This window comes from Apaloderma vittatum, unplaced genomic scaffold (genome assembly GCF_000703405.1).
Source record: "Apaloderma vittatum isolate BGI_N311 unplaced genomic scaffold, ASM70340v1 scaffold29218, whole genome shotgun sequence".
Classification (NCBI taxonomy): Eukaryota; Metazoa; Chordata; class Aves; order Trogoniformes; family Trogonidae; genus Apaloderma; species Apaloderma vittatum.
The window spans coordinates 4,612-19,820 of NW_009730694.1; the positions used below are offsets into that span (position 1 = coordinate 4,612).

Here is a 15,209-nt window from a genome sequence, read left to right on the forward strand (position 1 = left end):
TGGTTGTCATCACTTCAGCATCCTCCTGTCCCGCTTTGGAAGACTCTTGCTGTTGTCAGAGAAGTACGGGCACAGTTTCTGTGGAGGTTCTGGGGAACGTAGGGGATTGGTGTAATAGTATTTCAGGCAGGCTCTAACTCAACAACTCCCTGTGTTTTGTTCTAAGGTTTAAGGAAAAAAGAAAAATATCTCTCCAAGTTAGGTGTAATCTTTCTTGGTCTGACAGTTCTCAGAGGTGGCTGCTGGGGACTGCAGAGGCAGCAGCAGGCACAGGCTGTGCTTGAGGGTCTCAGCTCATGTTGCAGGGAAAGGAGATGATGGGATCTACTACATTGGTCTAGAACCTTGTTTAGGGCTTAGCGTGTCCACCCAGTCCTGAGCTCAAGGCCATGGAGCTGCTGTTTGCTGGCCACCTGGCAAACCCAGGTTAAGGAATCCCGCAGTGCCCTGCTGCTTGCTCACTGTTTACTAGACAGCTCAGAGTTGTGTGAGGAAGGTGGTGATCGCAGTACGGAGCTAGGGAGGGCAATTTTACCTAGTTTTGCTACCAAGGCTGGAACACTGAAAAACTGCAGTTAGAGCTGGAAATCCTGCAGCATCTCTTCACTAACATCAACCTGGAATTTATCTGGCTGTCTGCCACGTGCTAAATAAACCCCAAGTCATGTCGGAGGCTCCTTCTACCCCCTTGAATCCCAGCCCCTTTCTGGGATAGCAACCCACAGGCCAGATTTTCTTCTGTGGAGGTTTTTTTTAAGCGACCACTTTGGAGCCCCTTGAAACTAGATACTAGTGGGAATTCCTGCAAGGCCTCTCTAGCCTTTGCTGGCTGAGACATCCTGGAGTGAAAACGTGGCTTGGATTGAGGATTGGTCGGTTGGTAAATTACTAAAAGTAATTTACTAGTAGTGCTTTCAGTAGTTTAGCTAGTACAGTTGCTTGAATTTCCTAATGAGCAGTGATGAGGTCTGAGTAAGTAAGAAACGTTACATACGGTGAGTTTGGATGTTCTAGGATTCTCAGATTCTCTGTTCGAGCAATGCCTTTTTCCCACTTGCATCTTTCAGTGTCCTGGCACTTCAGGCACCGTCTTTGGAATTAGGACTTGGCTTGTATTACCGTGGCAGAGTCAGGAGTTGTCTTTCAGCTGGAAAAGCACCGAGTTTGATTTTTCCTTGAAAGAGATTGAATTTTAAAAAGACGACTCAGATGGCATCGTAACTGTTGTTTGCCCTCTTAAAAAACTTAATTGTGTTCAAACCTAGTGGGAAGGAGTCGGCTGCTCCTGCGAAATCTTTCCCATGCTGTTGGCAGAGGGGAACCACCCGGGTTGTTGTACGTGTTTTGGTTTTAACTCCTTCCCGCTGATATCTGGCCTTTAGCTCCTGCCTCTCGCTTCGCTTACTAGTGGAAGGAGGCTCTGGTAGAGAGAACTGAGGAGTGATTCATGCTGAGGAAGGAAATTATCTCTTATCTAGGTTGCCTCTAAGCCAGTCCTGCCAGAGCTGAGAGAGTGAGAAGTTGGTCTAAAAGGTAGATATTTATTCTTTAGAGTGTCTGAAATTGATGTGAAGTCCAGGTGGATGGTGTGGTTGCCGATGGGAAGGAAGCTGCGCCTGGCTGTGTTCACGCAGCACAGCATGGTTCGACCTGCACGCAGAACAAAAACCAGTCTGGAGGAGCGTAATTAAGAAGTTGCTGAAATCTCTGTAACCTCATCGGCTGAGCAATATTTTCTCCCGCCTCAGTTACGATGGTAGGTCTGTGAGAGCAAAAGCTTGAGAGGTCTTGACTCCTGCCTCCTCTGCCCTCCCAATGCTGAGGTTCCAGGGATGGAGACTGTTCAAATACCAGCGCTCTTCTGCATCTTGGAGGAAGTCACTGGGGCTTTGCTCAGTCAGCTGGGAGGAAGATCAAATACTCTGGCATGTGGCTTTTTTCAGGGTTGTATAGTAGAACGCTTAGGGAAGCTTTTGTAGTACCAAGCAGAATGTTTCCATACCCTTCCTTTTAAAAATGGCAGTGGAAATTCTGCATGGCCTTCTGTAGCCAACCTGCCCCTGCTGTGGTTAATTGCTCACTGTTCATTAGGAACAGAAAGTGAAAGTGGCCGGTCTGTTGGTCATGGGCTGAGATGTGCAGAAAGTGGAAAAGTTGTAGAAGCGCTAAAGCAGATGAGCTTTGCAGTCCTATTACTTATCATCTGTGGAGAAAGCTGTCAGTGGTAAGAATGAGCCAAGCCAGTTCTGCTGTAATTAGCCCGACACAGTTACGTGGTATTTAGCGATGTTTGGCTTGAGCTGCAAGTTCTTGTGTGTAACGGGGAGTTTCTGATGAGAACATGAGATTTAGATATCCAGGGTGAACATGTTGCAGTTAACCTAATCATTTAAAATCTTTTCATGCTCCTTTAGTTCGTGTCTTAAAGGTCATTGAAATCTAGACCTGGGATGCCCTTTTTAGCCTTTGCACAGCATCAGTTAGTGTGCTATTTTTGTGCGCTTGCTGGCATTGGATACGAGGGGAGCTGTTTTGGAAGGGTTTTGTAGTATTTGTCTTTTATTTCCTATTTTATCGCTTGGCAGTAGTTCACACTCTCCTTTTTTTTTTTTTTTTAGGGAGATTGCTGTGGCTTGAGCCATTGCTGCTGAGTGTTTCTCTGCTGTACCTAACCTCAAAATTACTTTTGCTGCCTCCTTGGATTTTTCTAGTTCCAGTGGAGGAAAGTAGACCTTCTGGCTTAATCTGAGCACAATCCTAAGAGCTCCCTAGCCCAGAGCTCAGCAGTGTCACAGATCATTCTTGACATCAGCCAGGCACGTTGCTTGGGACCTGGTCCTGCGTTGTGCTGTGTGTACGTTGGTTCTCCCTGCTGTAGGTTTGAGATCTTTCGTTTATGCCTTGGTTCCCTTGTCTTTTTACAGTGCACCTTCTCTCGAGAAGGTGAGGGAACTGCTTTACCTAAGAGTTACCATATGCGTCTGCCGAATATCGCCCATCTGTGTGCAATTCCGATACGTCTGCCGGTTTTCCATCGAAGATGTGTGCGGCTCCTGCCCGAGGAGGTTCTGTGCTTCAGCTGGGTACGTGGGACGTGCCATTAACCTTGTGTGTCTGGCTCTTTCAGAACAGGGCAGTCGGACGGCCCAAAGGGAAACTAGGCCCTGCTTCTGCGGTGAAGCTCGCAGCTAACCGGACAACCGCCGGGGCACGTCGGAGGAGGACGCGATGCCGCAAGTGCGAGGCGTGTCTGCGGACAGAGTGCGGCGAGTGTCACTTCTGCAAAGACATGAAGAAATTCGGGGGACCTGGCAGGATGAAACAGTCCTGCATTATGAGGCAGTGCATCGCAGTAAGTTGTACCTGTTGCTACAGCTCGCCTGAAGGTCTGTGTCTTATGTTTGTGTCTCCTGGTGACAGGGTGTGGAACTGAGATCTCCTGCTCTGAGTAGTCACTAAAGTACATCAGACAAAACAGTGTAAGCCCTGCCCTCTTGGTTGTGATCTCTTCCCGTTGCTTTTCATCCTTCCCAAATCTTAAGCCAGAATGCTACTGAAATTTAATAGCACAGCTTACGTTCTCAGTAATATAGAAGTAAAGATTATCAGTGCATCCGAAACTGGCACTCAAGTCGTAATGAAATTCTAATTCTGGGGTCTGAGAGAGGAGAAGAAGAGTGGGAAGTTCCAGTTCAAAGGGAAGAGAGGCTGATTTGGATCTCTGAAGTTCCTGAGAAAAGCTTCCGTGCAACCATCTCTACCATTTACTACTTAACTAAATTAAGATACGGAGAAATCTTTGACATCGTACAAGATTTTGGTGTTGGTGACCACAGGCCCAGGCTACTTGAGATCTGAATGTCAATTGCTTTGCTGTTACCTGGGCATAGAGCAGAGGGTCTGATCTAGATGAGCATCAGAAAGCGACAAGCAGGCAAAGACAGCTTCCTGGGCTCCTCTGATACATTGCTTAGAAGTTTCTTGAGTCGTAAGTGATAACTTGTATTTACCAAATACCGAGAGATTAACCTTCCATTAAGTTGTCCAGCAGCTTTTGAATCTGTTGGTTTCATACTGACTGTTGCAGAGCTTCTCCGCAGGGCTTGTGTCCACAGTGCCCCCATTCAAGGGTAAAAGTTAGCTTTAGCTTTTATCTTGATTCTTTGGAAGGTCTTGTTTATGCTGTTGTTAAGGGTTTGGTTTTCTGTTTTGTTTTAAGGAAAGGAATGTTGTTTATTCATATCTGGAGTATCACCCCATCTATGCTGATGTCTCTCTTAACTCTTGTTGCAGTTCCTTTCGCTTAGTTTTTTCTTTTAATTTCAATGAGAAAATTGAAGGGAAGGCATTAAATGACTTTGCTGTGACACTGATAAAAAGCTGATAAGCACTTCAGATTTCCAGTAGTTGCTCCTGGTAGCTCACTCCATGTCCTGTTCTAAGCCATGCACTGTGCTTGACATAGAGGATTGGATTGAGCTCTGCTGGATCTTTCAGAAAAGTACATAGAATATCTACCTTTCTGCAGAGTGCTTTTGCAGCTCAAGTATCTTTTCTTTGAGCACTTGATTTCCTGGAGTGTGGCATGAATTGAACAGCATGGATGAGGACTTTATTATTCTCCAGGGGGAAGAAATAGTGAAATCATGCTGCTGTTTTAGTGGAGAGATTAAATTAGGGCTGCCATGTGCTTACTTGTCCTGACTGATGAAGGGAACTTTCATACTAAGCTGTTTCAGTCTTGATAGCACAGGCTGACCCTTTTGGAGATGAACCGCGTTCTCTTCTGGCTGAGTGTAGTCATCTTCTCATCCCTTCTCATCTGATGAAGTATTTTTCTTCTTCATATCTGCAGTTTTATTTCCAGAAGCCGTGGTTAGAGCTCAGGGCTTGCTAGTCAGAGTACTCTCATTCCTTGTCCCACCCTCCCATGCACTCAAGAAGACAGCTCTGCCCTTTGTAGGTTCCTGTTGGTGTGAATAGCAGGGGCAATATTGCAGACTTTGAGAGCAGTGAAAGCTTCCAAAATTTGCAGGTTGAACTGTTGTAACTTTTAAGGTTCCTTTACGTTTTCTGTACGCAATCCTGTCGTCTTTGCTCTTGTTCATTATCTTATCTAATAATGGCAGTAGTAATATATCGTTGGTGCCTATCCAGCAGCTTCCAGCCAAAAAAAAAAAGCCCAAAACGCTGAAGCGCAAGACTCTGTGGAGGTAATGATCTCGACAGTTCAGGGATTGCGCTTTCCTCTGGTTAATAACATTGATGATATTAACTAGACGCAGACTTTTATTAAACTCAGAAGCCTTAGGAGAGGCTGTACTGCCGATCAGAGAGCAGGAAACTCCTCTTCATCACTAGTTTAATCAAGCAAGGGAACAGGAGTGCTTGGAACACTTCACGCTGCATTGAATAGATCTGAAGAGAGCGTGGGGCAGGAAAGTTGTGACAGCGTGGCTGCTGTTCCAGCCCATCAGTGGGACAGAGCTGATTGGGGCACAGAGGAGATTCCTTAGATGCTCTTGCTCCTGGCAAGACAAATTGTGCTGCTCCTGGGATATTTGTTCTCATGTGGGAGATTGGACTAAACAAGTGGACAGAGCTCTCAGGGCTCTGGATAACGTAGCTTTTCTCTGGTTTACCTGCTGGTGGAATGGGATCCTGGGGATTCCTATTTTGTGCTTGAAGGAAGGGTGGGAATTAAATAGCATTTGCAAAATGCTGTTAAAATGGAGCGTGGGTAAGTACTGGCATGAGAGCGCAGGAGTGTTGCCGTAGCTAATGTATCAGATGTTGGTGTGGGGGGCAGCACGTTGTACTCGGTAATGGCTCGCTAGGGCTGGGTTTTTCCCTGTCTGAAACTTGCTGAAGGATGCACTGCACATGCAGAGATTTGGTTTGGTGTGCAGGCATCCACTTGTTCGCTCCATCTACTAGACATCCTTGCTGTGAAAAGCCACGTCTCTGCCTCTGGCTGCTTAATACTTAAGGACTTGCAGCCTAATCGATTGCCTTTCACTTTATGGCCAGCTTCTTAGGAGGATCTTCCTTTTCTTGCTTGTAATGAGGCTTATACTTCGCTGCTGCAAACCAGAAGTTTGTTCCTCATTAGCCCACTGGTAGCTTCTTAATTAGACTGGCATTCAGTGCTTTGACATGGGTGACAGATATGTGAGATGCTGCAGGTTCCTTTCTGCCTCAGCAGAAGACAGAAGAAAAAAATCAGTTCACTTCTCACTTATGGCACTTGCAGGAGAGGAATTCTCCTTGTAAGTGTCTGTGCGGTGCTTTTTGCAATGCTCAGGTTGGGAGCGGGGCCCTAGGTAATAGACTTGTCAGTCAGGAAAAAGTCTGTTCTTGGTTCTGTTGTGGGCTGGCTGTGAGACATGAATTGGGTCTCGTAACATCTGTCTGCCCTGCTTGGAAAACAGGGGAGCTGCCAAATTGCTAGTCAGATTGTGAAGCTTAATGGATGTGAATAGGGCTGTTCTAGATTTCTTCTTTTCCCTTCTGTTGTACACTACTGAAGCGACGTGCACGCCAATGTGAGCTGTGCCAGCTCACAGATTCGAGGGAGCCACAAAAAGGAATTTTCATCCGTCCCTGGAATACCCCATGAATCAGGGAGGGCGCTTTCATTCCTTGAAACGTGTCCTGTGATGCTTCATGTAGGTACCCAGCCCCCATTGTTACCAGTTTTTCTTGCCTTTGTTGCTCTGCTGGGCTGGAGCCTTCAGCAGTTTGCACAAGTAATCCCTGTTTATCTCCTCTTTGGAATGAGGATACTGTAAATGCAGATTGAGTTCCTCTGTTTCCTTATGTCTTCGTGTCCTGATCAAGACTTCTTTCTGATGTGTGTAAACAGCCGGTGTTGCCTCATACTGCTGTGTGTCTGGTGTGCGGAGAAGCTGGGAAAGAGGACACTGTGGAAGAGGAGGAGAGCAAGTTTAATCTCATGCTAATGGAATGCTCCATTTGTAATGAAATCATACACCCAGGATGCCTTAAGGTGAGTACAAGGATGTGATACATGTGGGAAACAAAAACTGCGCTAGTTATCACCTTGATGCAGGAGTAGCGTGCAAAAATTGGAAAGCTTTCACGTTTTCATCTCTGGAAACTTGTAATTGAGTTGGTGTGTGAGGAGCATGGTGACAGCCGTGGCACACGCAGCCCTTACTGACAGGCAGGGTTTCTCTGGTGTAAGACACTCACTTTGGGCAGCCTCTGAACTCTGTGAGCCTGCAGGTGTCTTGTGTGGTTTGGTTTGTTTTTTGAGGATTTTTTGCCTCTTGTTTAAGGAATTGAATTTCAGTTGGGATGAGAAGCTTGGGAGGACAGGGAGATCTGCCTGCCCCTTTGGGTGAGTTAAGTCACAACCTCTATATCAGGTTATACCTCTCTATCAGTTGCTCCTTCCCATGTCCCACAACGTACAAACAAGTAGTTTGCAGTTTGTGTTTGTCCAGGCACAGATGTGCCAAGCAGCTGGCTATAAAGATGTTATGAACAAACGTCACGGTAGGAAGGCTCCAGCTCTGGAGAACAAACCGAGCAAGTTTCAGGCTGCAGGAGTGCTCACCCTTGGCTGACTTGAGTCTTGCGAGCAGCTGTGTTCTTCGCTGGTACCAAAAGTGTCATTTTGAGCCTATCTTTGTATCAGCATTTAGGAGCCTCCTTTCTCCAGAGCTGGTTTGTTTCAGCTGATCAACCGTTTCCTGTTGCCGACGTGTTTATGGTTGAAGTGATTTGCCAAAGCAAATGCATTCCGACACGCTGTGCCCCAGAAAGCAGCTTTTGGCTCTTCTGGGATCTCGGGGAGCAGAAGTGTGTTCCTTAAGCAGGCCTAGGGTGATGCTCCTCTCCTGGCCTTTTATTTCTCTTGTGCCATACTTAGTACTGCACCGAGCTGGGAGAGGGGAGCTGGCAGACCAGAGCTGTGGCTGTCTCCCTGATTCATGGAATTGGTGCTTACAGCTCCTGCCACAGATGGCTCTGAAAGGAGGGAGCTTTGCTTGCTTGGCTCTGATGAGAACAAGGCTTCGGGGGCTGATGAAGCAAGGGAAGGAGCTGCTTGTTTTCAGAGGTACCTCAGTTTTGGCTCACAGCTGCTGCTTTGCTATTCCAGTCCTCCTTGAAAGCGCCCTGCAGTCCCTCGTCTCTCTGCAGTGTCAATGACATGTCGTGGCTGAGTCCAGGCGACACGATTGTTGTCTAGTGGCAGTTCAAGTATGGTTTCCTCTCCCCACACCACGTTTGGGACTAGTTGCACAGGATGTGGGTCAGGTCTGTGAAATCAAGCGAGCAGTTTGTTCTTCAGCGCGCGCGCGGTGTTCCCAAATGCTGTTCTGGTAACTAGGAACAACGTTGCTTTGGGTGTTTCTGAAATGAAGCAGTGGGAGATCTACAGCGCGCCCTTGTGCATCTCAGATTTTAATTTCTCAGTGCTTCTGTTGAGCTGAAGTGGTGTGGGGTAACTGGTTCTGTTTGTTTACTGAGACGAAAGGGCACTGGTAGGATTTCAGAACCACCTTGGAAGGTGAGACTATGTGCAGGAGAACAGCAAAAGGAAAATGGAGCCCCTTGCTTGGATCCGTCCTTGCTCTTTATTCCCAGGTTTCATGATTTTCTGCAAGACAAAAAAAATCCATTGACATGTTTAGATATTGCTGGAGCTCTTGAGAAGGGCTTAAGCCCAGAGGATGGAGCCTGTAAATAGTCCTTGTGGGAAGTGCCTTTGAGTACAGCCCCAGCCTCAGGGCAGCTGCTGTGGCTCTGCACCAAGAAAGTCCCCTTCCGTCTTCCTTGGTAAAGAAGTGGCAGTACAGGTGAGCTGTCGGTCATCTCTCCTGTTCAACATCTGGCAAATGTGCTTTTGTGGGAGACTGGAATAAATCAGTGAAGGGAGGAGTCTCCTTTCCCAGCTTATTCCTGCATGGAATTATTCCCCCCAAGATGCATCTTGAAAACTTGTGGAGTAGGTTGGCACATGTGTGGCTGATGTGTACTCCAGGGCAGATCTTTCCTGGTTTGAAATCTGTCCTCTTCCAGCTTCCTGATTTGACCCTGCGTGTTTGGGCGGGTTTTCTCTGTGACAAAACAAGGATGACCTCTTTGAGGAGATGAAGGGTAGTTCAGGTGTGTTTGTTACCAGACACACGCTCGCAGGCTCCTGTGGGTGCCTCTTGCTGGGGAGCCCTGGGTACCAGCTCCTGTCAGGTGCTCACTTTGGAGCCCTGCTAAGGACAACCAGGGTGCACCGAGAAGTGTCATGCGAGGTCTCGGACTTCCTTCTTTCCTTGAAAACGCAATGCCAATGCAAACGCTCGTTTTGGTGCAGAATTTCTTACAAAATTTGGTGAGCATTTCACAAGTGCAGCATCATTTCCAGAGGCAGCTAGAGAGATTTTTGGAGGAATATTGCGTTTCGTTGTTACGGAGTGTTTTGAGTTGAACCAATATTGATGAATTTTTGTTCCTACATCTCAAATAGCTAGCGATGCTGATTAGCACGTGGGAGTGAGTGCAGTATCTGATGCTTTTTCTTTAAGCAGAAAAGCTTTGTTTTCCCCAGTAGGAGCCTGTTCTTTTTCATCTTAGGTGGATATAGTGATAACGATGGAAAAGGTGAATATTTAGGGGCAGAAATACAGAGGCCTCTTCCAGCACAGCTGCCCATGACTTCAGCCCAGATGTGTCTCGCTGCCTATGTTGTCTCAGTTTTGACACTGCCAGAATTCCTGGCTCTGGCTCGGCGATGTCAGATCAGCGTCCTGGGCTCTCCGCGTTCCCTCACAAGAAGACTTTGCAGTAGCATAATCTCATGTTTAGACTTTGTGAATTGCTGACCTTGTGCTGCGGGTACGTTTCTGAAGATGCCTCACGCTGTGGCTCAGACACCCACCTGCTGTTTGTAGCAAACACTCGGAACTGGCTCCTGCCGAGCCTCAAAGGCTTGGGACAGATTCGGTGGCAGGTTTGTGTGTGTCTTATTTAGTTTGCGTATTACAGTTCCTCACATCTGTTCGGTTCCTTAAACTTCACAGAAGGGACAGAGCTGTAACACTTTCCCTTCAGGAGCATTTGTTATATATTCTGTGCGGGAAATAACTTGTTCCCAACTTGGGCTCAGGCCAGGAGTTGTTCCCCTGAGGCAGAGATGTATACAACAGCTCCTGGAGTATCTTACACCTACCATGGGAAAGAAGGTTCAAAGGCGTACAGTTGTGATAAAACCAGTATTTAAATCCTGCCCACTTCATTTGCTCATTTATTAACTCCAGAAGACTTGCGGAGAGAGACTGACGTGTCATTGCTCTCGCTGGATGGTGGAACTAGAATGGCTGCTGTCTGGCTCGGGGACTCGAGGAAGCAGTTCCCCTAAACCCTGGGGCTTGCTCCCGCGCAGGCAGCGTGTTTTCACTGAGCTGGAAGGAGGAAACGTTTCAGAAACATGAAAAATCTGCAGATCTCTGCCCCTGCCTGTTCCAACAGCAGTCTCCTGCTACTGCGCTGCTGCCACCCAGCTATTTGTCTTTGACAGTAGCGTGTTTTGATTGTCTACAATAGGCATAAATTCATTTTTCTCTCCCCCCACGGACTTTTTTCTGAGTGTATAACTAAGCCCTTAAATGTGAATGTGCCGTTGGTGAGCGTCTGCGTTTGTGTGGAGGGTTTTTTTAGCTTAGCTCTACTTTTCATCCTCAGTTTCATTGACAGAAACGTCTTTTCAGAAACACCCATCTCCTGTTTGGAAAACAGTGAGGGCTCCTTTATGGAAATTCAGAAACCAGCAGCTTTTCAACTGCGTAGGGCAGGACTGTGCTTTTATTGCAGCGTCACGACGCTGAGTGTGTGTCTGCTCTTTCAAAAAGCAAAATGTCACAGACTCGTAGGAAGGATTTCTCTTCCTTACGCTAGTTGGGTAACTGTGGGTGTGAGAAACCTTGAAAATTCCTTCCTGTGTCCAGTCCTCTGAATAAAAAGTGCCTGTTCTCCAGTGGACTTGCAACCATCATTTTTATCAGCGCATGGGCTTGAGGGCTGGAGGTAAGGGACTGCTCGTTCTGGTCTGTAAAGAAAAATATTTTAAGGAACACTTGATTACAGTGCAGGGCGCTTCGCTTCTAAAAATGCCCAGTGGTATTAACGTACGTGAGAATGAGTGTATGGGGAAAATCCCTTCCCGGTAAAAGATCAGACCGTGCCCCACTCCGGAGCGGGACACGGGAAGGAACCGAGCTTTAGAATCGTCGAATCGTAAAGGTTGGAAAGGACCTTTTAAGATCATCAAGTCCAACCTTTGCAGTGAAGTGTTGTGGGAGGACGTTTGGAGATGGCCTGATCACAGTCCTGGGGCTGGGGGGAGTGGTTTGGGTCACTGGGGTGGGTTTTTGTTGTTTTGGGGTTTTTCCTGCAAGAGCAGTTGCGCTCTGTGTTAATTGGGGTTGTCGTTGACCTTCACAATAAACCCAGACCCGAAGCTTTTGTCAAACACCAATTTAGCAGCGTGTTTTCTTCCCCTGTGGGACATCATCCGAAGGGTGAGTGCGCAGGACCCAGGGCTCACTCAGCACCAGCAGGATTGGTGCAGCACCTGCAGCGATCTCGATTTCTTTTCTGCAGCCTCCAGGAGGGCCGCAGTCGATCAGAGAAAATCAAGATGGGAGCAAATCGAGCCGTTTGAAATGCCTCTGAAAAAAAATAAAATCTACCTGTAGGCTTTTGCAGGTTTTTGCAGCGCGGCTGTGAATTTTGTGCCTCTCTTTCCCCAGGTGAAGGAATCGGATGGTGTGGTTAACGACGAGCTGCCGAACTGCTGGGAGTGTCCAAAGTGCAACCATGCAGGGAAAACTGGAAAAGTGAGTTTAATGGGAATAAGTGGTGCTGGAATGAGAGACAAAATCTTGAGCATTCCCTCTGGCTTGTAGATGGAATTTTACCCAATACCAGCTTTTGATTTTGTGCTTAATTTGGTTGAATTGAAGGAAACGCTCTGATGGCTTTCATTCGTAAGGAATTTTTGTATTCTAGTCCCATGTACCAACACTTCACCTAGAACTGGGAGAGTGTTTAGGTTAGTTCTGTGCACTGCTGCATGTTAATTTCTAAGATGAAATTACGTTTTAAAAAAACCAACAAAACACCAAACTCAAAACAAAATTGAGCAGCCATTATGCAAAACCTGAAGAACTGACAGTTGAAATTAGGGAAACATTATTTCCTTGCAGACTGAGACAGACACTTGCAAGCAGGTAGTTACAAAAATAACTTTAGGAAGGTTGAAACTACTTTACTCTTAACTCCTTGCTAATGTTTTGCCTGTTTCAAAGTGATCAGCCCACCAGTGTCGGAGTCAACTTGAGATAAAGAGCTGAGAAAGGCGTAAGATATAAAGTTTGTTTGTGTTTTGTGTCTCTTTGGCGTACAAGCAAAAGCGCGGACCAGGATTCAAATACGCATCAAATCTCCCAGGCTCATTGCTGAAGGAACAGAAAATGAACAGGGACAACAAGGAAGTAACAGACGCCGCGAAACGGAAAGGGGATTGCGAAGAAGATCCCAGGCGGAAATCGGAGGAACATTCCAAAAAGACTCAAGTTGACTCGATACTGAGGAGAAAGTCAGACGAAGTGCATCTGTGGAGGAAAAGGAAATTTGAGAAACCCCAGGAACCCACTATGAGAAAGCGGGTATGACAAAACACACGTCTCGTGTGCTTACACAGATGCGCGGGGGCTGGTTGGGGCTGATGTCTCTTGCCTTCTGGCTTGTAGCTCATCTTGAAATCCCAGATTGTTACAAAAGATACTGCAGTGTTTTACCTTCCTTCCCGAAAACTGCTCGTCTAACGGGACAGTAGTTCAAGCGGTGACCCTCGGGTTGATGTTCAGAGGCCGAAAACACTGGGCTGTGGATGCTTTATTTGAAATACTGGAAAACCCACTTTAACTGAAAAGTCTTTACAAGATGCTCGGAGTAGGAACAAGGCAAAAAATCAATTTTTAATGGAAACTTTTTAATCTCTGTCCACTTGGTGGCGTGTGGCAGCTTGGTTTGTGGCTGGTTCAGGGATGTGCAATGCTCATCAGTAACCTCTCAGAGGACCCTTAGAAACGACACTCGGTGTAGCAGAGGAGGAGCTGCTCACCACAGCAATGCAGACAGCTTTTCCAGTCAGAGCTCTTGGGCAGGGATACTCTGGAATCACCATCTGCGAGGCCGGACAGTGGGAACTCCACGGTGTAGTAAATGTAGGGATCAGGGTCCCCTTGGTGGAGCGAGAGAGCAAAATTCACGATACTGCTTCGTGCATATCTGCTTTCTGGCCACACTTTCCTTTTCCCATCCCTTTGGACTCCCCTCAGTGCTCGTGGATGGCTCCAGTGGCTCTGTGAAAGCCCTGCGGTGCGTGAGGAAGGCACCGTGGATCACCAAACCTGCACCAGACAGCACAACAAATGTAGCGTTTGGGGGCTTTTACTTTTCTCTCTTCCAACAGCTAAAACTTGGAGAAGACTCTTCCAGAAGAAGGTACTTTGCCTTTTTTGATAGGTGTGTTCTCAATCCCTTCTAATCCCTTCTCCTCATGTGAGCTGAAGGGTGAGACGGTTTCTCTACCGGTCATGTCCTCGTGTCCCTGCAGGCATTTTTATTATCCCATTTACATCTTGAAATTATAGAATATCTCTCTCTTGGACACCTTTACACTCTGAGGTAGTTTAGCTACAGTGTCTAGGTTTATATTTTCTGGTGTCCCATATTAAAACACAGCAGCAAGCTGTGTTCTGATGACCCAAGGAGTACAATTCTGTTTCTGCGCCCATGTTTGGCTTTTCCTGCTCAGTTGGATCTTGTCCCTCCGCAGTCTGTACCACAGCATCTCCCTGGAGTCCCCGCTGGTGCCCTGGGGGGCCGGGGACGACCTGGCACGCAGGTATTGATTACCTCTCACAATCTGGCACCATAAGGGAAGTCTGATACCTTTAAGCTGAGCGCTGTATGTGAAGGATGCTGCAAGCTGCCAGTAGTCTGATGTAATTTTTTTTTTTTTTTTATATTCTAACCTGTCATTAACTTACCGTGACCTCTCCCTTTAGAATACGTTAATTTAAAGACAAGAGTGATCAGCATTCTCTGCTGCGTGCCGCAGTTTGAAGGATGGGAGCACATCCACTGCCTCGATCCAATTAGTTGATTGCGAAAGCCTAGACCTCCTCACAGACGAAGTGTGTTCACAGCAGTTCACCTTTTCTTGCCGGCCCAGATCACTCCCTATTAGAGCTATTTCATCTTAACAGCTGTTGGCTTCTCTCTTGCTTGTAGTGATCAGATTAGACTTGAAGTTTCCCTTGCTCTTCGTTGATACGTCTCTTACTCTTCTGCGTGGTGTGCATCGAAGAGGGGGCTGATGAACGTGAGTGAACTGCAGTTTGCTGGTGTGAACAGTGACTGGGGCAGGGAAGAAGGTGCCGGCTAACCCCGGCCAGCCCGCGGTGCCCTGGAGGTCGTGTCAGCCTGAGGTCTCGTTGGGCTGGCGGCGCATCAGACCTGTCACATTCCCGTTTGGCACGCACCAGAGGTGGGGGAAGCTCGAGGAGACAAGCGGAGTTTAGGAGAATGTAAAGGAGCAGCTGAAGTGTAATGAAAGGAGGCTGTGAGTACCCACAACAGCACAGCCACGGCGCTGGCAATTCGGGAGGTTTCAGGAGTTGACCTGTTGGGCAGGAACGCGCATCAGCCAGTTTTTAAAGTGGGTGCCCAGTGAATGTGTCCCACGCCCAGTTTCTTCTGGCCTGCTGGGGAAGGAGCTGTCTGTAGCATCGCTGCTTGTCTTCTCTGTATCACCATTCCGCTGTGTAACAAGGCCCTCAAATCGGCAGGAATCTGCACGCTGAATAAATGCGTTTGTCGCTCTCTCGGAGTCGGGAGAGCCGGTAGCTGGGCTTCTCATCCGTGATGGCACTTGAACTTGATACCTTTGGCCGCCGAATGTATCCTTGCACTCACACGGGTGGGGCCGAGCACTGGCAGGCAGCCCGACCCCCCCAGGCAGGGCTGCCTGTGCAGAGCATCAGCATGTGAGGTATTGCTGAGTGTGTTCTTGCTTGAATAGTCAGCTCTTGTCTCTTCCTTTTCAGCGGCGATCGTGGAAGGCTCCAGATGACCGAACTGCCATGATCAAACCCCTGCGGCGCCTGAAGCAACAG

General features: G+C 47.5%; 1 protein-coding gene across 1 annotated transcript in view; it reads left to right on the forward strand.

The window, feature by feature from the left end:
• The first annotated feature begins 3,133 nt into the window (after window positions 1–3,133).
• LOC104278052 (lysine-specific demethylase 2B-like) overlaps window positions 3,134–15,209 on the forward strand; it is a 17,307-nt gene continuing 5,231 nt past the window's right edge. The window contains 5 exon segments of the mRNA XM_009874903.1: window positions 3,134–3,352; window positions 6,866–7,009; window positions 11,775–11,861; window positions 12,432–12,692; window positions 15,141–15,208. Coding sequence (XP_009873205.1) covers window positions 3,290–3,352; window positions 6,866–7,009; window positions 11,775–11,861; window positions 12,432–12,692; window positions 15,141–15,208 — 623 coding nt within the window. The 5' untranslated portion in view covers window positions 3,134–3,289.